The sequence below is a fragment of the Balaenoptera borealis genome, assembly GCF_965194805.1.
Source record: "Balaenoptera borealis genome assembly, chromosome: 5".
Taxonomy (NCBI): Eukaryota; Metazoa; Chordata; class Mammalia; order Artiodactyla; family Balaenopteridae; genus Balaenoptera; species Balaenoptera borealis.
In genome coordinates, this window is record NC_138862.1 from 83,458,454 (window position 1) to 83,484,455 (window position 26,002).

The 26,002-nt window shown below is 39.9% G+C and overlaps 1 protein-coding gene and 1 long non-coding RNA gene across 14 annotated transcripts in view; one reads left to right on the forward strand and one right to left on the reverse strand.

The window, feature by feature from the left end:
• ABCC5 (ATP binding cassette subfamily C member 5) overlaps window positions 1–26,002 on the forward strand; it is a 200,400-nt gene that overhangs the window by 119,547 nt on the left and 54,851 nt on the right. For 8 of the 13 annotated variants that reach the window (XM_082393859.1, XM_082393856.1, XM_082393855.1 and 5 more), the window contains 3 exons: window positions 20,083–20,240; window positions 20,426–20,581; window positions 21,236–21,383. In XM_082393859.1, coding sequence (XP_082249985.1) covers window positions 20,083–20,240; window positions 20,426–20,581; window positions 21,236–21,383 — 462 coding nt within the window. Of the gene's footprint in view, window positions 1–20,082; window positions 20,241–20,425; window positions 20,582–21,235; window positions 21,384–21,405; window positions 25,756–26,002 lie in introns of those variants that run through there. The other 5 variants (XM_082393853.1, XM_082393850.1, XM_082393851.1 and 2 more) reach the window with 4 other exon arrangements.
• On the reverse strand, window positions 1,232–12,917 carry LOC309629826. The gene is made up of 2 exons (XR_014245247.1): window positions 10,558–12,917; window positions 1,232–10,106 (listed from the first exon to the last, which is right to left on the reverse strand). It is a non-coding gene; the product is annotated as an uncharacterized lncRNA (long non-coding RNA).

The following is a 26,002-nucleotide window of genomic DNA, read 5'->3' on the forward strand; positions in this document are numbered from 1 at the left end:
CAACCAGGGATCGAACCTGCACGCACCACATTGGAAGGCGAAGTCCTAACCACAGGACTGCCAGGAAAGTCCTTAATTCTTTTAATATACTGGCTTTTTTTTTTTTTTTTTGCTCAACCTTGACCTAAGCAATAGAATCATAGGTTTATGCAACCTATTTTTTACACACGTTAAAAGGAATGTGTAAATATCAAGTGTTTTTAAAAGTTCACATACCACCTAGACTCTTCTTGCATATTACCTGTCAAAATCCAAAATCTTAGATATAAATATATCTTGAACTTGTCTCATATGTTAACAGTTTGCTAATAGAGGAAATCAGCAAGATGACAAATTTCTGGTTCAGCGATAGTTTACAAATGGGTAATTCAAGTATTTGGGAAGTAGAATGGCTGTATAAGCATACCATTTTTAAGAATGTAAGTAGATAATTGAGTAGAGATTACAGTTTCGTGTCTCTTGATCATAACCATTGTTTCTATATTAGTTGTTAGAGATGAAATCTGGGATGGGACCTCCCAGAGGCCAGGCATGTCTATTATCCATCAGAACTAAAAAAACAGTACCTCCCAAAGTAACAAAAGATAAGGATACATCATCTGTGGCTCCTAATTGGAAAACAAGGTTTTATTCACCACCATTAGCCTTCAGTAGGTCCACTTAACATGGACACATGAAACTGTCAAACGGAAGTCAGAAGCAAAGCATCAGGGATTAAATTCTCATTTTAAACAGGCCGGTGATTTTTTTTTCTCTCAAGCTGTAAGCAAAGTTGCAGAGTACACAGTTTGCCTGTTTCTTAATATTGTGACCAAATCTTTTGGAATACTCTTTGGGAAAATTGCTCTAATCATTCATGTTTCAGATATTTGTATCACATCTGCTTAGAGCTAATTAAGTTAAAAATAATGCATTTTCACACCTCCCCTTTGTTCAGGACTGTTGAGTTAAAGCTTGTGGCCACACACAACTTGATGATTTGCAGACATCCTTTAATCCTGAAGTGCTAATAGGGGTGCCTTCTGTTGCTGTTAGTTCTTTGAGCCTAAGTATTAATCTTGGCTGGCGTTAGGCTGGCATTATTTCAACTAACAAAGATTTTTGTCCAGACCGCCGCTTAACACTGTTCCTGTGTCTGAGGCATGGCTCTCCAAGCACAGCTCCTTTTCTTATAACTGCATTCAGATATATATGCACATGTCGATCACATAACTCCACCAAGTCTGGTTGGTTTGTGTGTTGTTTTTTTTTTTATTGAGGTATAGCTGTTTTACAATGTTGTATTAGTTTCTACAGTACAGTGAAGTGGAGTTCCATGTGCTATACAGCAGGTTCTTATTAGTTACCTATTTTATACATATTAGTGTATATATGTCAATCCCAATCTCCCAGTTCATCCCCCCGCCCCCGGCTTGGTTTGTTTTAAGATGTGATGTTTATTCATTTTTTTAATTCAGCAAACATTTGAGCACTCTCCAAGATGTACGCACAGCCCTGAATGAAGTGTTCTGGTGCACATGAAGATAAATTAATGTTGGGCCTGCCTGCCCTCCGTAGAAGCTTAAACTCATAGGCATGTACATAGATTACTGTAATTTAGATGCTATGGAGATTAACAAGAAGGAGAGAGTGCTTCAGTCTTTGAGATCAGGGAAGACTTCAGCAGGAGGTAGCATTTGGTTGGAGACTTAGAGGAATAGGTAGAATTCAGAGAAATGAAGAACATGCCTGGTAGAAGAAAGAGCTGTGGGTAGGACCAACTAGGTGCTGTTGGCTTTCAGCATGAAGTGTGAAGTCATATATGTAGAGAGATAGGTCACTGAGTTTCAGATGATGTGTTCTTGAATAATAGGCCAAGGAATTTGGATTTCAGTTGCTTTAAATGAAAACTTAATCAGAAACAAGACAAAGTTATTTGACACTTTTATAAGCTTTTTTATTGTGGTGGTTGTTTGTTTTCTCACTGTGCTCAGGCTAAAGCCAAAGGTGACTTGTTTTTTCCTAGCATGTGTAATCTAGGAAAGGAGGAAACATGGAAAATAAGCAGGGCTTCCCTGGTGGTGCAGTGGTTAAGAATCCGCCTGCCAATGCAGGGGACACGGGTTTGAGCCCTGGTCAGGGAACATCCCACATGCCGTGGAGCAACTAAGCCCGTGCACCACAGTTGCTGAGCCTGCGCTCTAGAGCCCGCGAGCCACAACTACTGAGCCTGCATGCCACAACTACTGAAGCCCGCGCACCTAGAGCCCATGTGCCGCAACAACAGAAGCCACTGCAATGAGAAGCCTGCACACGCAACAAGGAGTAGCCCCCGCTCGCCACAACTAGAGAAAGCCCGCGCGCAGCAACGAAGAACCAATGCAGCCAAAAATAAATAAATTAAAAAAAAAAAAAAAGAAGAAGTGTACCACTGGTGGAATTTGCTTTCTACCAAGTTAGAATATTCTGCTTCTAGGCAAAGTAACAAAGCAAGTATTCGCAAAGTCCAGTGACCTTCACTTAGTGTCTCCTTTAGTTCCTTGTTCGGCTGACACTGTAGCCCTGTTTGGAGTGTTCATAATTAGTGAATGGAAATATTTGGGTGAATTGAAGTTACATGCTAGAGACAAAGATGTGGGTGTAATCTCTTACCAAGAAATATGACTCTAAGATATATTACTATGAAAGAATCATGGTCTCATTGTAGAAAATGTGCAAATTGTAGAAGATTATAGAAAAAATAAATCACCCTTAACCCCTCTACCTAGAGACAACTATTGTTACCATAAAATAGTTTTGTCTAGTACATTACACTTTTAGAAAATTTAACTCTGAAAGCTTTTCTTTATGGACTAAGGGTATGTGAATTTTTCCATGCTCTTGTGTTTTCAGTGTCAAAAGTATTACCTGTGAGTCTCCTTGCTGTTAGGAAGGAGAGCAGGGTGAGGGAGATTAGTATTTGCAGTCTCTGCATTATTTTTCTCTTGAATGCTACTCAGTGACTCAGCACATTTTCTGGACAGTTAGTAATAGGATGCGTAAGAACACCTGCCTTTTTTTTTTTTTTTTTCTTTTCCCTGAAGGCATCTATAAAGCTTTATAAAGCTTAGTACGGTATGATACGGTGTCTGGCCTGGTGCCAGCTGTTGGTCTCCAATAGCAGCCCAGAACTGTCTGGTAGAGATGACAACAGCGCTGCCATTGGTGCAGAGCCCAGGCGGCTCTCCTGCGCGGTGACTGAGTCTACAGTGCCGTGGGTCTCCTAAGACTGGCCTGCTGCCTTGATCATGAGCTCTTTTATGCCATCTGCAGCAGGACTGCTGCTTCTTTCCTAGGAACTGCTGCTTAAGGGAAATAAATATAGCTTGTTGGCATGAGTTAAAGGAGCCTTCTGTCAAAAGGGAAGAAAAGTATTGGAACTAGCTTTTTGTTTTTTAAGCAGTTTTAAATACCCAAACCTTTATTTTGTTAAGATCTGTAACTTGGAAGTTACAAATGGTTAATGAAAACTTTTTCAGTGAAACTTTGGTTTTGCTTTGAGGTAGCCTTTCGCTAATGCTTTTTTGAATGTCTCACCATTCTGTCCCTCCCTCTCTCTTAATCAAAAATAAAAAGGTCAGTGCCAGGAACAGGAAACAAAGCCTCCGGAAGTCTTTGCAATGGTTGAACCTGTCAGTAGAATTAAGCTTATTAAGTCTATTCCTTCCCTCCTTACCCCCCTTTTAGGGAGTTAACCTATTTAGATAATTAATTAGATGTTACATATGTTTTAATTATTTAAGATTATTTTCTGAATTGGCTGTTCAAAGAATCAACTTAACTGTTTTTAGATATCAGATGAAAACTTCTGTTTACTAGAGCAGATACGGTGTTGAGCAGTCAGTTTTCTTAAATGTTGTATTCTCACAGTGGAAAAACAGCCAGACTGCCCAAATCTTCACCTTTGCCTTTGTTTCCCACCATTGTCAGTGGTTCCACCCTGCTCTGCAGTACAGGAGTCACATGTTGGACCCACTAATGTCTTATTCTAGGCATTTAACATGGGCTCACATGGTACTTACTGATCACTGAAGGGAGTTTCATTTACAAATTATATTTTGGCTTTTTTTTTTTTTTTTAAGCTAAAGCCTGAAAATGTTGAAGGGATTTTGTCAAATGCAAACGACCAGCATCCTACTATCCACATCAGTGGTTCTCAGTTCAGGCTGCGTATTAAAATCACTTGAGGAGCGTTAAAAAAAAATACCCGTGTTCCAGACCAATTAAACCAGTCTCTGGGGTCAGACTCAGGCATCCATGTTGTTTAAAAGCTGCCCTGGTGATCCTAATGTGCCAGCAGCACTGAGAACCTCTACCTTAGATCTCATGGAATAAAGTCTCTTCTGTCCGCTCAACCAATGGGGCTCCAAGTGTTTCCCATGTCTTTTTTTCCCTTCTGTGATTTATTTTCAGTTTAGTCCTTTGAAACCTTATCATTATAATAACAAAGTTAATCTCACACCCCAATGTAATAGGAACTTTAGAAAAGTGCCTTGGAATTTAGCTTATGAAACAATTGAAAGCCCTCAAATTCCTCCGGATTCTGGGGCAATGCTAGATTATGAGCTGCGGAAAAATACCTGTTTCAACTTGATGGTGGTCCAAGTTATATCCATTGGTTTTACATATTTACACTTGTGAATTGTAATAGCTTATCCTCAGCATGAGGGTAATACAGCCTAGTGAGCTGGAGTACAAATTAATTCATAGCCGCTGAGCAATAGGGCTGAACTTACCAGGTTCCCTGACTTTGAATAGTGAGCCCTTTCTATTATATTCTGCTTCCTTCCTGTGAAGATTACGTTCTAGAATTTCGCTGTCCCTCTTGACTGAAGTGACCGCTCTTTGGAATTTCTTCAGGGAAGTGCTAGAGACGGTCAGAATCATGTTAATAACCCATTGGAATAAGGAAGTGCTGAGAATTGGGAGAGGAAGTGTCCTTCGTAGTGTTAACTTGTCGGGGAGAGGGAGGATGGGGTTGCCTGGAGTCAGCTGTTCCTGGGAGGCTATCAGCTTTTTCATTTCTTTCTTTTTTTTTTTTTTTAATATTTATTTATTTATTTGGCTGCATCAGGTCTTAGTTGCAGTGCATGGGCTTCTCTCTAGTTGTGGTGCTGGCTCCAGAGCCCACGGGCTTAGTTGCCTTGTGGCACGTGGGATCCCAGTTCCCTGACCAGGGATCGAACCTGTGTCCACTGCACTGGAAGGTGGATTCTTAACCACTGGACCACGAGGGAAGTCCCCATATCTTTTTTAATTTAAAAGAAAATTTAACTTTAATTTAATTTTTAACATTTTGAGTCTCTTGAAAACTGTATCTGACAGTGTAACAGTTCTTCTTAAAAGTTTGTCTTTCTAAAGGTTTGTTGTAAAGGCAGCTGTGGGGCTGGGACACCTGCAGAAAAGCTTTTACTTGGGCCAGAAGGGTTTATGAGAAGAGACTACCCAGTCTGTATTTGTGTTAAGACCTTGTGAATTAAGGAGAGGGGAGGAAGAATATGCTGTAGAGTCTGAGGCCTATCTGTTCTGATTGTGCCCTAAGTGCGGCTTTCCTTGTGGGGCGGGCCAGATGGGAATATTGCAGCCTTTAATCCCCTTGGAAGCGGAGAGGTGCCTCTGGTTGATTCCTCAGCCTCCAGGCTTAGCAAGGCTACCCTGCTGTTGTCCTGCTGTCGGGAAAGGATTGTTCAGCCTGGGGAATGATTGCTGGCCCCCTGGTATCTTGTCCCAGGGGCCTCCACTCAGGGGGAAGCCCGTGGTTGCCCTGTCAGCAGACATTCCGCTCTGGCAGCCTGTTAAAATGAGATGGGACAAACTAGATAAGCGGAAGCCATGCGGTGTGATAGTGAGAGCTAATTATCCCAGCCCTGGGGATGGTCTTAGCGCACAGAGGATGGAGGGTTCTTGTGCAAGCCTCTCTGTTTGCTTATGGATCAAAGTTCCTTGTTTCCCTCACGGGATGGGCAGGTAAATGACTCTGTGTTTCCCTGACCTTTGTTTGAACCATGGCAGAATCTAAGTTTCATTGTCCCCTTTTAGTTCCCCAGTGTCCCTGCCCTGCTCCGTCCCCATCACCTTGGTAGGAAAAAAAAATGCTCATGTCTCCTAGCCACAGTCCTCAGGAAGATACAAATGGCAACAGTATTTCCTTGTTTAATGTTTTCTCAACTCCTGGATCAAGCAGTATTTTTCCCTTTGGAACGAATCAACTGCTGCTGACACCTTCTGTGGCCGCAACATCTGGCCATGGAGAGACCTTCAGTCTGCAGTGCCCCTTAAGAGAAGTAAAGAGAAATTAGTGCCTTCATCCCGTCTCAGGAGAAGCCTTAAAAAGTTATTTCTAGGGGCTTCCCTGGTGGCGCAGTGGTTGAGAATCTGCCTGCCAACGCAAGGGACATGGGTTCGAGCCCTGGTCTGGGAGGATCCCACATGCCACGGAGCAACTAGGCCCGTGAGCCACAATTGCTGAGCCTGCGCGTCTGGAGCCTGTGCTCCTCAACAAGAGAGGCCGCTACAGTGAGAGGCCCGCGCACCGCGATGAAGAGTGGCCCCCACTTGCCGCAACTGGAGAAAGCCCTCGCACAGAAACGAAGACCCAACACAGCCATAAATGAATGAATAAATAAATAAATGAATAAATAAAAAAATTAAAAAAAAAAAAAAAGTTATTTCTAAACTTGACTTAAAGCATTGTAATGTAAAAAACAAATAGGCCTCGTAAAACAGATTCCCCTAGATCATCATACGTTGAGTACTAGCCGTGTTAGCTGTTTAGCTATCTAGGGCTACCTTAGCACTACTGACATTTGGGGGCCAGATAATTCTTTGTCGTGGGGGCCTGTTCTATGCATGGTAGGATGTTCAGCAGCATCCCTGGCCTCTACCCACTGAATGCACAGTTGTGACAACCAAAAATGTCTGCAAACATTGCCAAATGTCCCCTGGGCAAGCAAAATCACCCTCAATTGAAAACTACTGGACTACGCTATCTAATACTGTAGCCACCAGCCACATGTAGCAATGGGACATTTGAAACGTGGCATGTCCGAATTGAGATGTTCTGTATATATAAAACACAGACCAGGGCTTCCCTCGTGGCGCAGTGGTTAAGAATCCGCCTGCCAATGAAGGGGACACAGGTTCAAGCCCTGGTCTGGGAAGATCCCACATGTTGTGGAGCAACTAAGCCCGTGCGCCACAACTAATGAGCCTGCACTCTAGAGCCGGTGAGCCACAACTGCTGAACCCGCATATGACAACTACTGAAGCCCACGCGCCTAGAGCCCATGCTCCGCATCAAGAGAAGCTACCGCAATGAGAAGCCCGCGCACTGCAATGAAGCGTAGCCCCCTCTCGCCGCAACTAGAGAAAGCCCGTGCACAGCAACAAAGACCCAACACAGCCAAAAATAGATAAATAAAATAAATTAATTAAAAAAAACCTTATGAAAAACACACACCAGACTTCAAAGACATAGAACCAAAAAAAGAATATAAAATCTCATTAATAATTTTTATTGATTACATGTTTAAAAGATAATATTTTGTATATATTGGGTTAAATAAAGTATATTATTATAATTAATTTCTCCTGTTTCTTTTTACTTTTTAAATGTGGCTACTAGAAACATTTAAATTACATTTGTGGCTTGTATTTTATTTCTGTTAAGCAGCACTGCACTGGAGTGTTGCTCTACTGTAGTTTAGCCATTAATCTTCTATTAGGCATTTAGTTCCCAGTAAACCATTGGGTTTAAATGATATTTTTTTGTTTGGAAAATTTTCCTTCCTATAATAATACTATGGAGACAAAGCATATGTAAAGTGTTACGTATGACCAGTTTGCTCCCCTGAGTACCTGCCAGTGGCATTAAAAATCAGGTCAAGGTTCAGATGATATGTGGTTGTCTTACATTTCCCTCCTCGGGTTGGATTTTATCTCTATTTCTATTAAGGTATATATAGTTGTATCTTAAAATTTAATTTTAATTTCTTGACTGGTAACATTGAATTCAGAAGCTGAGAGAAGCTTCTGAACCAATTTAGTAGATTATTCTGGATTTTGACCTTTTATGAATACTAGAACGCAACCTGCATTAAGGCAGTGATTTCGAGGTGCAAGTCTGTTTTTTCACTCCTGTGTCCCCAGCACCCAGAGCTGTGTCTGGCATGTAGTCCCCTCAATAAATACTTGCTGAATGAATGGATAAAACATGTTTTTCAGTAAAAGCTGGCTGTTCAAAATATATTATTATATTAGTTACCTGGTCACTCCTTTAGCTGTATTCCCCTTCCCCTTAATGCTAATTTCATTATGCAAAAAGTTTTCCTTTTTATATTTTAACCCATCCATCTTGCCTTTGATAAGTTTCAGGCTTTGGGGGGAAATGGAGACTATTTCCCTTCCCTAGGTGTGCTAAGTATGCTGTTTAATTCTCTTCTATTTATTTCATCATTTTAATGTAACTTTTGGGGTTAATTCCAGATGGATTAATGTATGGTGTGAAACCTGGATCTCAGTTCATCTCCAACCTGTTTGTATTTGTCCCAATGATATTTGCTGAATCATATTTCCCTACCGTGTTATATTATTTACGCGTTCATATAGTAAGCCCATATAGCTTAAATATATTAAGTCATTTTTCTTGGTTCATTTCTATTTTTAATCCACTCAATCTTAGAACGTTGATAACTCACTTTACAGAATGTTAATATGGTAGGTTAAATTCGTTTTTACTTTAGATAGACATTTTTCCCCCTGGCTTGCTTGGCCAGGTAAGCTTTTTTGGGAAGCCTAGAAAGAAAGAGAAGTTAGGCGTCCAACCAAACAGTTACAAGTATAAGACATCTATGCAGTTACTGGCAGGGTAGTATAAAAATGCTTTTATTTTATTTTTAAATATCAGTCCATAATGTATTCATCTTTTAGCATCTACTCGTCTTTAGTTGAAAAACAACCAGGAAGTGGATTTTTGCAATTAAGTTAAAATAGTTTATTTACATTCTAGTGTTCTAATTATGTACTTGTGCCTTTGACTTTGGAAATTACCATTTGTTTATAATGAGGTTAGTTAGGAGAGTCATAGTTTATTTTAATCTGATACTCACCCTGGGGAAGAGAGGAGAGCTAGCTGTCTATAAAGACACATCTGAGGTCATCTTGTACAGTGATGAGTTATTTGCTTGTTTTTTCTTTGAATGGCACATAACATAGTGATTAAGAGCCTCAACTCTGGAGCCTGGATTCAATCTCTGCTTTTAAAGATCTCTTCAAATCTTTGCTGCTACTTCACAGTTTCCTCAGCTGTAAAACAGGGGAAATAAGAGTATCTACCTCATAGGGTAGTTATGAGAATTATAAGAGTTAGTATCTGTAAAACATTTAAAACAATGCCTGGCACATAGTAAATGCTATGTTGGTTTGTTACTAGTTCATTTGCCCAAATTTTCCCATCACCTTCAAGTAAGCAGTTTGCCTTTACAGATACATGCTAGTCATGAGATCGGGCTATAAACAAAGAAGATTGCCCTAACTTCCTCTGTTTCTTGCTAATGTCCCAGAGTAGGTGGGATAGAGGCAGGCTCAGGTCAACAAAATAGAACTGAAAGTACTAAAACTTAGAGCAGTTCTCTTTTGCAATAATACTGGAGTACATATCCTATAATAAGGTTAATTAAACAAACTGGATGGATGTCTAGTTGCTTGGAGCTACACTCTTTAATCCTGTAATCCCACTGATGGAGTTTATCCTAAATAATCCAGAAAGAGAAAAATAAACTGTAATTGTTTATTATACAATTAATAATAAGCAAAAGAGCAGAGAAATTAAACAGAAGTGGATTGGTTAAGAAGATTTCTTAGTGGTATGTCATGCAGTTTTACATGATAATAATGCAGATTGTGGGGCAACATGGAGATATTCTGGTTGCCATTTGAATAATAGGTGCCAGTCTCTGTACTGTGCCAGGGGCAAGGGGTGCAAACAAGAGTTAGTCAGCCTAACTGAGTTAGTCCAGGAGTTCTTAGTACAAGCATCCTATTGCAGTGGCACAGTGCAGGGAAGACATAGGAGGGGGGAAATAAATTCCCTAATCTTGAAAGAGTCAGGGGAAGCTAAAGGAAAGAGGAATAGTTGAGATAGGCTGTATGATTTATCAGATGGATAAATTGGTATATAGTTAATACATATTAAATGTTTGTTATATACCCAATACTTTGCTAAGCACTTTTCATTATCCCATTAATTCCTCTCAACACTTTGTGGTAGGTTCATGTACCATTGTAAAAATGAGGAAATTGAAGCTTAAAGTGACTAGGTAACATGCGGAAAGTTGGTGGCAGAATCAGCCTGTGAGCCCATGTCTGTTTTCTGAAACCCATGTGCAAAACCATTATACTTCACAATGGCCTCCAACTATGGGAAAATTCTGCCTAAGGAGTATGAATACTTTAAGACCATAGAGAACATAGTTTTATTGGAGTAAGGGGATTTTCTCTTGATTTTCTTGATTGTGTTATTTTATCATTCAAGAGCTAAACACCTGTTGCTTACTGTTTTGAGAGTCCTGTCTCTGAAGGAGCTAGGTGCAAATATGGAGCAAGACTGTTTCAAAACAGAGCATCCTGCATGAATCTTCTTATCTCCATCAGATATTTCACTGTCCTCATCTGGGCAGTGAGTAAGATACAACAACAAGATTGACAGTTTGGGAAGCAGTTTAGGAAAGAATAGCAAAAATATGATGAGACTTGGAAAGTGGGTTGCTTAGAATGGCAACTTTTGATTGGCTTGGATCAACAATGTAGACTTCTCCATACCTTTACTGTGGTCCTTCCTACTCCATGTTTTATTATTCTATGAAAATTTGAGAATTAGTTCAACCACTTTTTCAGCCACTTTTATGGGAGTTTTTCTTTGTCAGAATAAAATTATACTGAGTGCCTTGTTCTAAAATCAAAAACATTGCAAGAGTCCTCAGTCTCTGATATGTTACAGGCATTTGATAATGCTTGTATAGTACTCATGATATGCCTTTGGGAATGAAACCTTGCCTGCCTGCTCTCATCTGAGTCTTTTTAGAGAGCCTTTGAATTTGGCATTCTCCATTATGGGAAGTAACTTACTACCAGGAGGTGGTGGAACATGACATCATGTATATAGTCAAAGGAACAAAACTCATGCAATAAGAGGATTTTGTTTGTTGTCATCCATTCACTTTTCTATTCATAGGTTTTGATGAAAATTGTAACTAGGCATTTTAGAGATGAATAAAATGAAATTAGTGTACTACAAAGATAGAAATTAGAATATTTTTTATTCCCAGCATCTGGGACAGTCTTGTACATAGGTGCTCAGTAAGTTATTTGTTGAAAGAATGAATGAAGTAAGATGTGAAGATTTTAGTTTTCTCTTAATGCTACTACGTCATTCTTATGTGAGAATACTAATGGATGGCATACCAAGTTTTCCTTCTCTGATGCCGTAATGTCAAAAGATGTTTATAAAACTCTCCTCAATCTTGAACTTGGTTCTCCTGGAAAGGCAAAAGAACTAGAATGGCTAAACCAGTTTTGTAAAGGATGAATAAAGTTGGAGATATCACACTATGCTGTTTTAAGACTTACAAAATAGCTACAGTAATCAAGTTAATGGTATCAGTGAAGGGATAGACAAATAGGTCAATGTAATAGAGTCCTGAAATCGACCCATACAAGTATGGCCAACTCATTTTTACATAGGTGCAAAAGCAACTTAATGGAGAGATGAATCTTCAACAAATGGTGTTGGAACATTGGACAGCTATAGTCAAAAAAATGAGGCTTTGCCTAAATTTTATACCTTATATAAAAATTAATCAAAAAATTAATCAGGATGGATCACAGATCAAAATTTAAAACTATAAAACCTTTAGAAAAAAACATAGAAAATATTCATGACCTGGGGTTAGAGCTAAGAGTTCTTAGACATGACGCTAAATGCCCAATCCTTAAAAGAAAAAAATCAACAAATTAAACTTGATCAAAATATAAAACTTTTGCTCCGTGAATGACCCTATTAAGAGAGAAAATACTTTCAAATCATCTGACAAAGGACTTGAATCCATAATAGATAAAGAACTCTCTAAATGCAACACTAAGAATAACAATCCATTTAGAAAATGGGCAAAAGACTTAAACAGACACTTCACCCAAAAGGATATATGAGTGGCAAATAAGAATAGGAAAAGATGTTAAACATCATTAACCATTAGGGTAGAGCAAATTAATGTCATGATTAAACACTAAACCACACCTGTTCAGGTGGCTAATATAAAAAATAACGACAATACCAGGCAGTGACGAGTATGTGGAGAAACTGGATCTCTCATAGATTGCTGGTGGGAATCTGAAATGAGACTGTGACAAAGTAATTTCAGTGACAACTAATGTTTGAATCATAAGTAATGTCAAGTCACCTTATATAGTTCTCATGCTATCAAAACTTGAAATAAGAAGTGGGGTCCCCAGTCCCTTACAGATTTGTAGTTTATATATTTTCTGAGCTTAAATTACAGTTCCAGGGCTTCCCTGGTGGCGCAGTGGTTGAGAGTCTGCCTGCTAACGCAGGGGAGATGGGTTCGAGCCCGGTCTGGGAAGATCCCACATGGCGCGGAGCAGCTGGGCCCGTGAGCCACAGCTACTGAGCCTGCGCGTCTGGAGCCTGTGCTCCGCAACAAGAGAGGCCGCGATAGTGAGAGGCCCGCGAACTGCGATCAAGAGTGGCCCCCGCTTGCCGCAACTGGAGAAAGCCCTCGCACAGAAACGAAGACCCAACACAGCCAAAAATAAATATAAAAACATAAATAAATAAATAAGACCCGGTGCAACCAAATAAATAAATAAATATTAAAAAAAAAAAAATTACAGTTCCAGCAGTGTGTTTCAGAACCTCAGTGAAGTACAAAGGAAATTTCCATATTTCAAGATCCATTCATTTTATTTTATTTAATTTTTAAATTTTTAAAAATTGAGGTGTAGTTGATTTACAATGTTATATTAGTTTCTTCTTTTTTTAAAAATCTATTTATTTATTTATTTGGTTGTACCAGCTCATAGTTGTGACAGGCGGGCTCCTTAGTTGTGGCTCACAGGCTCCTTAGTTGCAGCTCTCCAGCTCCTTAGCTGGGGCACGTGGGCTCCTTAGTTGTGGCATGCAAACTCTTAGTTGCGGCATGCATATGGGATCTAGTTCCCTGACCAGGGATCAAGCCCAGGCCTCCTGCATTGGAAGCGCAGAGTCTTATCCACTGCGCCACCAGGGAAGTCCCTACAATGTTATAGTAGTTTCAGGCACACAACATAGGGATTCAAAATTTTTATAGATTACACTCCATTTGTAGTTATTATAAAATATTGACTATATTCCCTGTGCTGTGCAATCTATCCTTGTAGCTTATTTATTTTTTACATAGTAGTTTGTACCTCTTAATCCCCTACCTGTATCTTGCCTTTCCCCCTTGCCCTCTCCCCACTGATAACCACTAGTTTGTTCTCTATGAGTCTCTTTCTTTTTGTTATATTCACTAGTTTGTTTTACTTTTTAGATTCTACATGTAAATGATAACATACTATTTGTCTTTCTCTGACAAATTTCACTAAGCATAATACCCTCCAGGTCCATCCATGTTGTTATAAATGGCAAAATTTCATTCTTTTTTATGACTGACTAGTATTCCATTGTAGGTATATGTATGTGTGTGTGTGTATATATATATGTATATAAAAACCATGTCTTTATCCACTCATCTGTTGATGAACACTTAAGTTGCTTTCAGATCTTGGCAATTGTAAATGATGGTGCTATGAACACTGGGGTACATGTATCTTTTTGAATTAGTGTTTTTGTTTTCTTCAAATATATACCCAGGAGTGGGATTGCTGGATCATATGGTAATTCTATTTTTAGTTTTTTGAGGAACCTTCTTACTGTTTTCCATAGTGGCTGCACCAATTTACGTTATCACCAGCAGTGTACAGGGTTCCCTTTTCTCCACATCCTTGCCAACTAATGTTATTTGTGGTCTTTTTGATGATAGCCATTCTTACAGGTGTGAGGTGATAATTGATTGTGGTTTTCATTTACACTTCTCTGATGATTAGCAATGTTGAGCATCTTTTCACATGCCTATTGTCCATCTGTATGTCTTCTTTGGAAAAATGTCTATTCAGGTCTTCTGCCTGTTTTTTAATTGGGTTGTTTGTTTTTTTTGATACTGAGTTGTATGAGCGGTTTATATATTTTGGATATTAACCTCATATTGGTCATATCATTTGCAAATATTTTCTCCCATTCAGTAGATTGTCTTTTCAGTTTGTTGATGGTTTCCTTTGCTGTGAGAAAGCTTTTAGGTTTAATGAGGTCCCATTTGTTTATTTGTGCTTTTGTTTCCTTTGCCTTAGGAGACAGATCCAAGAAAATATTGCTACAATTTATGTCAAAGAGTGTTCTGCCTATGTTTTCTTTTAGGAGTTTTATGGTTTCTGGTCTTACATTTAGATCTTTAATCCATTTTTTAGTTTATTTTTGTATATGGTGTGAGAAAATGTTCTAATTTTATTCTTTTACGTGTAGCTGCCCAGTTTTCCCAGCACCATTTATTGAAGAGACTCTTTTCTCCATTGTATATTCTTGCCTCCTTTGTGGTAGATTAATTGAAAAGATCCATTCATTTTAGAAATAGGTAGTGATGAGGGACTTCCTTGGTGGCACAGTGGTTAAGAATCTGCCTGCCAATGCAGGGGACACGGGTTCCATCCCTGGTCTGGGAAGATCCCACATGCCGCAGAGCAACTAAGCCCGTGTGCCACGACTACTGAGGCTGTGCTCTAGAGCCCGTGAGCCACAACTACTGAACCCGCATACCACAACTACTGAAGCCCGCGTGCCTAGAGCCTGTGCTCCACAACAAGAGAAGCCACTGCAATGAGAAGCCCGCGCACCGCAACGATGTATATCCCTGAGCACCGCAACGAAGAGTAGCCCTCTCTCGCCGCAACTAGAGAAAGCCCACGTGCAGCAACGAAGACCCAACGCAGCCATAAATAAATAAATAAATTTATTGAAAAAAAAGAGATAGTGACGATTGTTGCGTAACATTGTGAATATAAGTAATGCCCATGAATGGTACACTTAAAAATGGTAAAAATGGCAATTTTTATATTGTATGTATTTTGCCACACACACAAAAAAAGTCCATTTAATTTTGCCATTCAGTGACTTCCACCTAACTTTGAATTGGAAGTGACAAATCTGCAATGTAATGATATGATAAAGGCAAATGTCAAGAGGATAATCTAATAGAATCCTATGATGCCTACCAGGAGATAAGTACGCTCAACTAAAATCATATACTCATGGATTGATTCAGTACTTGGCTGTACCTATCTGTGTGAAAAGAGGTTTTCAAAGATGAAATTATAAAATCTCGTTACAAATCAGCATTAACAGATGAAAATTTACAATCAATTTTGATGAAAAGGGAAAACAATTTTTAAAAATTTTATTGAAGCATAGTCGATTTACAATGTTGTGTTAATTTCTGCTGTACAGCAAAATAACTCAGTTTTACATATATATTCTTTTTCGTATTCTTTTCATATGGTTTATCACAGGATATTGAATGTAGTTCTCTGTGCTATACAATAAGACCTTGTTGTTTAGCCATCCTGTATATAACAGTTTACATCTGCTAACCCCAAACTCCCAATCCATTCCTCCCCTCTCCCGCCTTGGCAACCGCAAGTCTGTTCTCTATGTCTGTGAGGCTGTTTCTGTTTTGTAAATAAGTTAATTTGTCATATTTTAGTTTCTACATATAAGTGATATCATATGGTATTTGTCTTTTTCTTTCTGACTTACTTCACTTAGTATGATAATCTCCAGGTCCATCCATGTTGCTGCAAATGGCATTATTTCATTCTTTTTAATGACTGAATAATATTCCATTGGGTATATATACCACATCTTCTTTATCCATTCATCTGTCGATTGACATTTAGGTTGCTTTCATGTCTTGGCTATTGTGAATAGTGCTGCTATGAACACTGGGATGCATGTATCTTTTTGAATTATAGTTTTGTGTGGGTGTATGCGCAGGAGTGGGATTGCTGGATCATATGGCAACTCTATTTTTAGTGTTTTGAGGAACCTCCATACTGTTTTCCATTGTGGCTGCACCAATTTACATTCCCACCAACAGTATAAGAGGGTTCCCTTTTCTCCACACTCTCTCCAGTATTTATTATTTGTAGACTTTTTAATCATGGCCATTTTTACAGGTGTGAGATGATAATTCATTGTACAATAGTTTTGATTTGCATTTCTCTAATAATTAGTGATGATGAGCATCTTTTCATGTGCCTATTGGCCACCTGTATGTCTTCTTTGGAGAATTGTCTATTTAGATCTTCTGCCCATTTTTCAGTTGGGTTGTTTGTTTTTTTGTTATTGAATTGTATGAGTTGTTTGTATATTTTGGAAATTAAGCCCTTGTCGGTCGCATCATTTGCAAATATTTTCTCCCAGTCCATAGGTTGTCTTTTCATTTTGTTTATGGTTTCCTTTGTTGTGCAAAAGCTTATAAGTTTGATTAGGTCCCATTTGTTTATTTTTGCTATCAATTCTATTGCCTTGGATGACTGACTTAAGAAAACATTTGTACGATTTATGTCAGAAAATGTTTTGCCTATGTTCCCTTCTAGGAGTTTTATGGTGTCTTGTCTTACATTTAAGTCTTTAAGCCATTTTGAGTTTATTTTTGTGTATGGTGTGAGGGTGTGTTCTAATTTCATTGATTTACATGTGGCTGTCCAACTTTCCCAACACTACTTGCTGAAGAGACTGTCTTTTCCCCATTGTATATTCTTGTCTCCTTTGTCAAAGATTAATTGACCATAGGTGTATGTGTTTATTTCTGGGCTCTCTGTTCTGTTCCATTGATGTGTATGTCTGTCTTTGTGCCAATACCACACTGTTTTGATTACTGTAGCTTTGTAGTATTGTCTGAAGTCTGGAAGGGTTATGCTTCCTCTTTTGTTCTTTTTCCTGAGGATTGCTTTGGCAATTCTAGGTCTTTTATGGTTACATACACATTTTAGGGTTATTTGTTCTAATTGTGTGAAAAATGTCATGGATAATTTGATAGGGATCACATTAAATCTGTAGATTGCTCTGGGTAGTCTGGCCATTTTAACAATATTAATTCTTCCAATCCAAGAGCATGGGATATCTTTCCATTTCTTTGAATCATCTTCATTTTCCTTTATTAATGTTTTGTAGTTCTCAGTATATAAGTCTTTCACCTCCTTGGTGAGGTTTATTCCTAAGTATTTTATTTTTTTGATGTGATTTTAAAAGGGACAATTTGTTTGCATTCCCTTTCTGATATTTCATCATTAGTATAAAGAAATGTAACCAAGGGAAAACGATTTTAAACCCCAGTTAAGTGAAATGTTATTGCCTCATAAAAGAATTTCATTCTTCTCATTAGTAGACCTGTACCACCAAAAAAATTGTACTCAATTAGTATTACTATATTTTGAATTTTGGCAATAAATATTTTGTAGAAATTTGTTTTCTTTTGTAACATAAGTACCTACATAATATCCTCTGTTTTGTCTTTTGGCCCACAAAGCCTAAAATATTTACTATTTGGACCTTTACAGAAAATGTTGCCAACCCCTACCTTAGAGCATTGATGTTTCACTCTTTGTTCTTCTCTAATACATGCTTTGAAAGCCTTCACAATTTCTCTCTGTACTCCACTTTAGCTGCATCCCACAGATTTTGATGTGTTACAATTTCTTATCATTTAGCTCAGAATATATATACTAATTTTGACTTGATGTCTTCTTTAACTCGTATTATTTAGAAGTGTGTTGCAATTTTTAGATATTTGGAGATTTTCATGTTATCTCTGTTACTGACTTCTAATTGAATTCCCTCGTGGTCAGAGTACATACACTGTGATATCAGTCTTTTGAAATGTGTTATGGTTTGCCTTGTGACCCAGCATATAGTTCATTTAGGGCAGCTATCCAGTGTGTACTTGAAGTGGTATTATTTAATTTTTGTCTTCTTTTGAAGCTTAGAACATCCAAATAAGGCTGGTCCTTGTCACCTTCTGTACCTACTCTGTACGTATTCTCAGTTTCTCCTCCCTTACAGAGAGTATGTTTGTATTTTTAGTGTGTCTTTCTGCTTTCTCAATCTAATTGTTTTCTTTTCTTCCCCTTGTGGTTATGGGCAGCTTAAAGGTTAAATAAATATTATGTAAACAAAACAAAACAAAACAAAAAAACCTTTGTTGTGTACTTGAATCTCAGTAGACTTAAGTTCATTTTTAGGTGCCATAAATAAGTGTTCACCTTATACCTGAGGACTTTATATGACTTCATTCTTTTCTTGGTGTTGACTCCTTTGTCACGTTTTGTTGTTATTCCCTTGAAGGTAGACTTTGTTTTGAAGTTTGCCTTGCCTTTGACAAAAGGGAAAAAATGCTTCCCAGTTTCTGTGTACTTTCTTGATACTAAGCAGTGACTTATCTGAAGATTCATAAGTATGCTGTGAACTAAAGCTATTGTATTTGAGGAGAGAGCCACATAGGCATGCAGGTGACCACCAGGCACAAATCCTTAATATTTGAGTTGCCTCTGTTTTGTGTGTTAAAGAGGTGGTGTGTCAAAATAGAGACTCCACTTTGTGTGAGGCACAGTGTGTTAGGTGCTGCACCACTTAACTTTTTCTTGATCTGGGGATCTATTCTTTCTTGCTAGTTCACAATAATTACTGGAAATATTTGTGAGAATGTGAGAAAAGCATAAGGTCCTTATAATCCTTACTTGAGGAAAAGAATGCTTATGTTTCTGCAACAGTAACTGCAAAAGTAACTTTGGTTGATAAACAACAAGATCCTACTGTATAGCACAGGGAACTATATTCAATATCCTGGGATAAACCATAATGGAAAAGAATATGAAAAAGAATATATATATATATATATATATATATATATATATATATACACACACATATATATATATATACACATATATATATATGTATAACTGAATCACTTTGCTGTACAGCAAAAATTAACACAACATTGTAAATCAACTATACGTCAATAAACTTTTTTAAAAAATTAAGTGACTTTGGGTTACTTTTAGAGTAAACGGGCGTAGATGTGTCCAGATTTTTGGCCCACCCTCTTCTGCCACAGTCAGACTTTTAATTATACACATTTTTGTTAATATGATTAATTGGTACTTATAAACTTTATAGTAAATATGTATAACTTTGTATTTCCACCCATGAGACTCTCTGCTTCATGCTGCAGAAGTCTGGGTAGGAGCTCTTTAGCAGGGCAGCCAGGGTGAGAGCCCCCCTTCTGCTCTCCCTGTTGCTGATAAGAGAGAGAGAGGAGGCATGTGTGCATCCTGGCTTTTTCTGCATGACAGGGCTGATAATGGGGGGGGGGGGATTGTGAAGTTTTTACCATAGAAAATGGGCAATAGAATTTGCAGTTAGTAGTGTAGTAATTGACTCTCAGTCTATATTGGGAAATGAAAGATAAAACATTTTGGTGATAAAAATATAAATTTTAAGATATACAACACAATGAGTGAATCCTGCTGTAAACTGTGGACTTTAGTTAGTGATAATATATCAGTATTGGGCTGTCAGTTGTGACAAATGTAGCACACTCATGCAAGATGTTAATTATGGAGGAAACGGGGGGAGGTGAGGAGGTATATGGGAACTCTCTGTACTTTCTGCTCAATTTTTCTGAAAGTGCTCAAAAAAATGAAGTCTATTAGTTTAGACATTTTAAGTATCTGGTTTAATGTTCCTTAGCAAGTTCATGTCCTACAAGTTAGTGTTTGACCTCCTGACCCTTGGGATTTCTTGGGTAAGATGAATCTGGTTTGCAGTTTGAGCTGTTATGTCAGGCAGATTTGGTACTCTCTGTTTTTCTAATGTTCATTAATTGTGCTTTTGCCTTCCCTCCCTATCTGTTGAAACAGTTGGATTGCCAAGATGCCTTGGAAGCAGCAGCCCGAGCTGAGGGCCTTTCCCTGGATGCCTCCATGCATTCTCAGCTCAGAATCCTGGATGAGGAACATCCCAAGGGAAAGTACCATCATAGCTTAAGTGCTCTGAAGCCCATCCGGACCACTTCCAAGTAAGAGGTTCTGCTGGTTAGTGGCTTGGCTGTGAAGCACCAAAAAAAATTCGGGCTAAGATTAGACTATTTGGAGAAAACCTGGGTTTAGCCAGGAGTTCTGTATACTAAACATTGTATGGTAAGTGTTGGCTAGCCTCTCCACGTGCGTTGACAATTTTGTGCTTTGGGTTTTCTCTCCTCAGACACCAGCACCCAGTGGACAATGCTGGGCTCTTCTCCTGTATGACTTTTTCTTGGCTTTCTCCTCTGGCTCGCATAGCCCACAAGAAGGGGGAGCTCTCAACGGAGGACGTGTGGTCTTTGTCCAAGTACGAGTCTTCCGAGGTGAACTGTAGAAGGTAGGCGTCTCTGATCCACCCTCATCTCCCACATACTGGTTGTGTAGGGCCTGAGCTAGGAGTGTGGGTCCGGCAGTGTAAAGTCCAGAGCTCTGTGTCCTTTTAGGATCTGAGCTATCCTATGGAGGGAGGGTAGCCTGGGGGTGACTTTCCCTTTGCTCTTCTGCTTTATCTCCTATATCATCTTTAATCCTGTTTTAACCACGGGCTTTCTCTCTCTCTCTCAGCCCCGCTTCTCTTCCTGAGTCTGCAGGGAGATTATGTTGCTGCCTTGTGACAGAATACATTTTTGTGGTAGCCGATTGTCATGATTAAAATCTAGTTACGACTCTACATTTTACCACAGGATCCTTCAGAAAGGGTTGGGGACCCTTGAGGAAGGAAGTTCTTATCCACAGGCAGATTCTATTCAGGGATAATTTTTCTGGGTGGAAGGAAAGACTTTCGTTCTCATCATTTTCTGAATCCTGAGAGGCTCCCTATACAGGGTAAATATGTAGTTACCCAGGAAAGGTCTTTCTTCCCCAGAAGGTGAACACTGTACATAACTTGAAAGGAGAGACTGGTGTGAATGGTGGCAGGAGGGAGGCTGGGTGGGGCGGTGTGCGTATTCCCTGGGGAGATGTGTGACGGAGGACATGTGCCCTTGTTAAGACTAGAGAGACTGTGGCAAGAAGAGCTGCATGAAGTTGGGCCAGACGCTGCTTCCCTCCGGAGGGTTGTGTGGACCTTCTGCCGCACCAGGCTCATCCTCTCCATCGTGTGCCTGATGATCACGCAGCTGGCTGGCTTCAGTGGACCAGTAAGTCCTAACCATCCTTCCTGACAGTCTCCAGGGCCCCAGCCACGGCCAGCTGTAACCTTCTTGTTCTGTTGCAGGGGTCACCCTCACCTTTGGGCTAGTTAGCAGCCTTAGAGATGCCTCCAGGTCTTTTGCAAGGGCGCAGTTGATGTTGGGGTGAATGGTGGTTTGTGAGAACTGGAAGGAGGAGGGGGCCGCGTTGCCGGAGGAGAAGCGGACCTGGCTTGCTTCCCTGGGGTGGGGGTGAAGCTGAATGACTCCAGGTCTGCCCAGGGCCGCGCTGCTTTGCCGCGTATCGACACGAAATGACAGTCCTGGTTCGGGAACGGTGTCTCACAGTGCCGTGAGCAGTGTTGTGTGGCGTAGGCTGTTGCGTTGGTGCTGGTGACACACTGAAGGTCTGGGGGCAGAGTTGTCACATGTTTGACGGTTCTGTGGCACATGAGCCCTCAAGAAGCTGGACGACTGTTGAGGTTCTTAGAGGCTAACCTGAAGTCCATTTCAAGTTCTGGTTTACAGTGTAAACCGTGTGGCAGGTGTTGGGGTGGCAGCCCTGGTTTTCCTAGCGTTGCTGAAGCAGAGTAGGGGAGAAGAGTGACGGTCACGCTGTTTTCTGGACGCCTGTTTCTTACACCTGCTGTGCTGCCTTACACTTGAGACTTTGATTAAATCTATTCTCTACATATTTGCCTTGAGGCATCGGAGCCGTAGTACTCCTTATTCTGTGCGTTTTCCGTGTGTGGGTAAGCTGGAGGTTCATGGTTTTGGTAAGTATGGGCCTAAGGTGCATGGTGATTAGGTAAAAGTAATTTGCAGTTTTTCTGTTATGTTTTTTTGTTTGTTTGTTCGTTTGTTTTTGTTTTTAATGTCTGATGCCTTTTAAAAGTTTTGATCTCTTTTCTGAAGCAGAGAACACTACTTTTCTGGTATTGGGTTTCTTATTAATTGACCAACTAACATATTTTTGTATAAGTTTTAAGTAAGAGGGACCATGTAACTGAATATCATGTCACTGACCAAAATGGCAAACGTTTTCATAGGACCAGCTTCCCCCAAGAAGAGCTTCTGTCATTGTTTCACTACAGGGCTGGTGGCTGCTCTGATCTTTGGAAGAATTCTTTCAGCTGGGTAGCACGGTATACAGGCTTCCTTGATTCCATTTGGCCAATGCAAGAATTTAATTGGCTCCTCCCACCTCCCCCCCAAAATTCCACAGATTGTTGGGATTTTAATTTTTCACTTGGGAAAAAAAGTTTCTTATGCTTGTTCAGCTTGGGGGCCTTACAGTCACTCACTTGAGCATCTGCATATTCCTTTATCTCTCTTTTAAGGCACAGCGCACTGGAATACTAATCTCTAGTAAACTCTTCTAGATGCCAGGGAAAGCTGAGAGCCTTCCTTTAAGAGGAAAACAGCAGCACGCTTTTCCTTTTCTCCACCCTCTTGAGGAAGAGCACCTTAAGGCCTGTGTTATTTTGGGAGATTTTCCCCTAGAACAATCAAGAAAGCAATGGTCCCATCCACAGTGTCTCTAATTAATAAAAAAAAGGTTTCAAATTGTAAGCAATGAAAACTTCTTGTTTTGGAGCTCTAATTCTGACAAATTTCTTTTTAATTGGAAATTTGAAGGATCGGGTTTGAGATTAGTATTAGCAATGAGCATACCTTCCACCTGTGGATTTGAATCCTCTGGAAGAACATCCATTTTAGATTTTTGCACGTTTTCTCATATGGCAAGGCTCTCAAACTGGCTTAGTCTGTTCTTACAGAAATCTACGTAAGATCTGACTCCCCAGATACCATATATTTTTTTAATCTCCCCTCAGGTCTCACTGAACCTTGGTAGCCATATGCAGAGCAAATAAAACACGATCAAGTGACTGTGTTCTGTTTTGTTTTTTAACTGCTGGCCAGCTGGGGCTGGACATTAATGATCAAGGTGATCTAAGGTTTCAGTGATGCCAGTGGACCAGTGCCCTGTGCGCACGGTGTCCAAGGGTCACCATAGTGTTAATGGAGAGCCAGAATCTCTAAGGGTGTGGTCCTGACCTACGATGAGTGACCAAATTGCTAAACTTGCAGAGATGATTTGTGGCCTTCTTGGATTAAAACAGTTTTAAAAGACCAGGCCTGACCTATGATCTGTGTGTAAAGAATTAGCATCCGCCCTGTAGATCTGCAAGAGACGGCTCCCTCCTGCAGTGCTATCTCTTGGTGAATGCTAACTCTGCTCACGGGCCTTTTGGGGAAAGGACAGTGAAAAGCCTCTAGAGAGGTAAGTTTCCCACCCTTCCAACCTCTCTCCAGCTGCAGCTTGCTTGATGCTGTCAGGATCTGGATTTGGGGGGAGTGTCTCTGTAGTGGAACCAGTGACAGAAGCTGTTCTTTAGAATTTTCAGGATGGCTGTATTCTGCGGTCAGAATGAGAGAGTCAAGCTGGGCAGAATCTCTCGCCAAGAGTTCAGGTAAGGTAATGTTTATTCACTGGGAATGCTTTCCACAGCCAGACAACTATGCTGACAATCTCGAGTTATCTCCCAGTTTGTTTAAATTTAAATGATTAATTTGTAACCTTTTAAAACGAAATTTTGGTTAGATTTTTCATGAAAACCTTTTTTTTTCTTTGTTCCATACAAAATGGTTTGAAATGTAATTGTTTTTTAAAAACCCCCTATGTGTTGGAAATTCTTTAATCTGCTGTTTCCTCTTTTCCCTCCCCTTTGAAAGTTTTGCATAGTGTAAGCATTCATTTTGTCTTTTACCTTCCCCCTGCTCCTCCTCTCTGGGAGGTACTAATGCTATTACCTGGTGCTGAAAAATGGCACAATAAAGGTATGGGAAGGAAGGAACCCCAAACTACAACCTGCTGTCCTTTCACGCCTTCCTTTGGAGACTGCTCCGTCAGTGCCGAGGTGTGTGAGAAAATGCTTTACTGCACCGCCATCTTACTGAGTTGCTTCACGTGAGGAAAATGGGGTTTTGACCCTGCCACTCAGTGACTCAGTTCCACATTTTGGATTGCATACTGGAAAAGAAGCCAATCTTCTTGCTAGTAAACCAACAACCCAGCTGTATGCAGTGGTGACCCAAGCAATGGATATAAAACCTAAAAATCCGAGGGAGGGGAGAGATGGGATGCAATAGTTCTTGGAATCTGAAATCTCCTATTTATTTGATCAGGTTATTTACTGACACTTGACATAAATCTGATTGGTGGGAATCTCTTAGGATCTAGTTGACATCTGATATTAATTTCCTCTCAGGAAAAACAAGAAATACCGATTTACCCAGAGAGAGTCTGGGTTCTGGAATTCAGCATTAGCTGCTTCAGGACAATTGCTTCTGGCCTCCATTTTTGTCTGTCATTCAAGCGCTGGTTTCCAGCTACAAGTACCCTTTGCTATAAGGATCGGTGTAGATGGGTGAATGGGTTTCTCCTAAATTTTATTTTCTTCCTTCGGGGAGGGGGATTGATTTGGCTTTCTTTTGTTGTGGTTTGTTTTGTTTCATTTTTGGCAAGATCAACTTTAGCTGCAAGGACTCGAAAAGACTCTGAAGGATGCCACCCGTTTTTCCTTGAGGCCTAGATTTTTGTATTCCCTCCGGAGCAGAGGTCACTCCTCACAGCCTAGTGAACCAATAGCACCAGTGATTTTAAGCAGAGTCAACTCTTTGGGGAGTTTCCAGTTTTGTTTTTTTGTTTTTTTAATTCTCTTTCCTTAGCAGCAAGGTCTTTATTCCTGGAGAATCTCCTCTATTGCAGACTAACTGCAACTTCAGGAGCCCTAACCGATTAAGTGCTGTCAGCTTGATGCGCTACTCCGGACTCTGGAAACAGATATTGGTTCTATGCTGTAATTTCCACTGTGTGTAGTTAAAACAACAGTCGAGGCCAGACCTGTTGGCTGGCTAGCCCTGTATAACTCGACTCTGTATGTTCCCATGTATGTTACCGCAATGCTCCTCCTGTTGTACAGTGTCTGTGAGATGCTCTTTGAAGATGGTACTTTTTATTTTTTTCATTTTCAATAAAAGTACATTACCTCCCACTTCCTGGTATTTAATCCTGTTGCTGAATGTGCCTCGTGTGAGTGTGTGCTCCGGCGTTGCAGGACCTCAGAGCTGGAGGTGGCACTCGGTGGTTCTTGGGGGCTGCTGCCTTCCCTCCCTGCAGGTGGTGTTAGACATGTGCTACCTGAGGTAACATGTTTTTGTTTTTGGGAGGGAGCGGGGAGTGTGGGAGGGCCCTTGGGAGGGTCTCTGGATTTGGAATAGTCTTGCTTTGTTTGCTCTCTTCTGTACTATTAAACTGCTGATGTTTATTTTCAGGAATGTTTTGCAAATGCACTTCTCACTCTTCCCCAGTCCAACTGTAGGTACACTGTTCCTTTTTATCAAATAAGCACGTTTGAAACGATCCAAAAAAAAAAAAAAAAAAGGGTCTTAATTTCATGTAAAGAAATGTATCATTGTGTGGAGATACTGGAATAAGGTCAAATATATACTTTTTAATGACCGTGTGTTGAGAATGAATTTCAGCTCATGGACAGGTTTATGTTACATTAGAAAGAGTATGGGTTTTGGTGGTGTCCTGAAGGAAGAAAGTTTCAAATTAGACC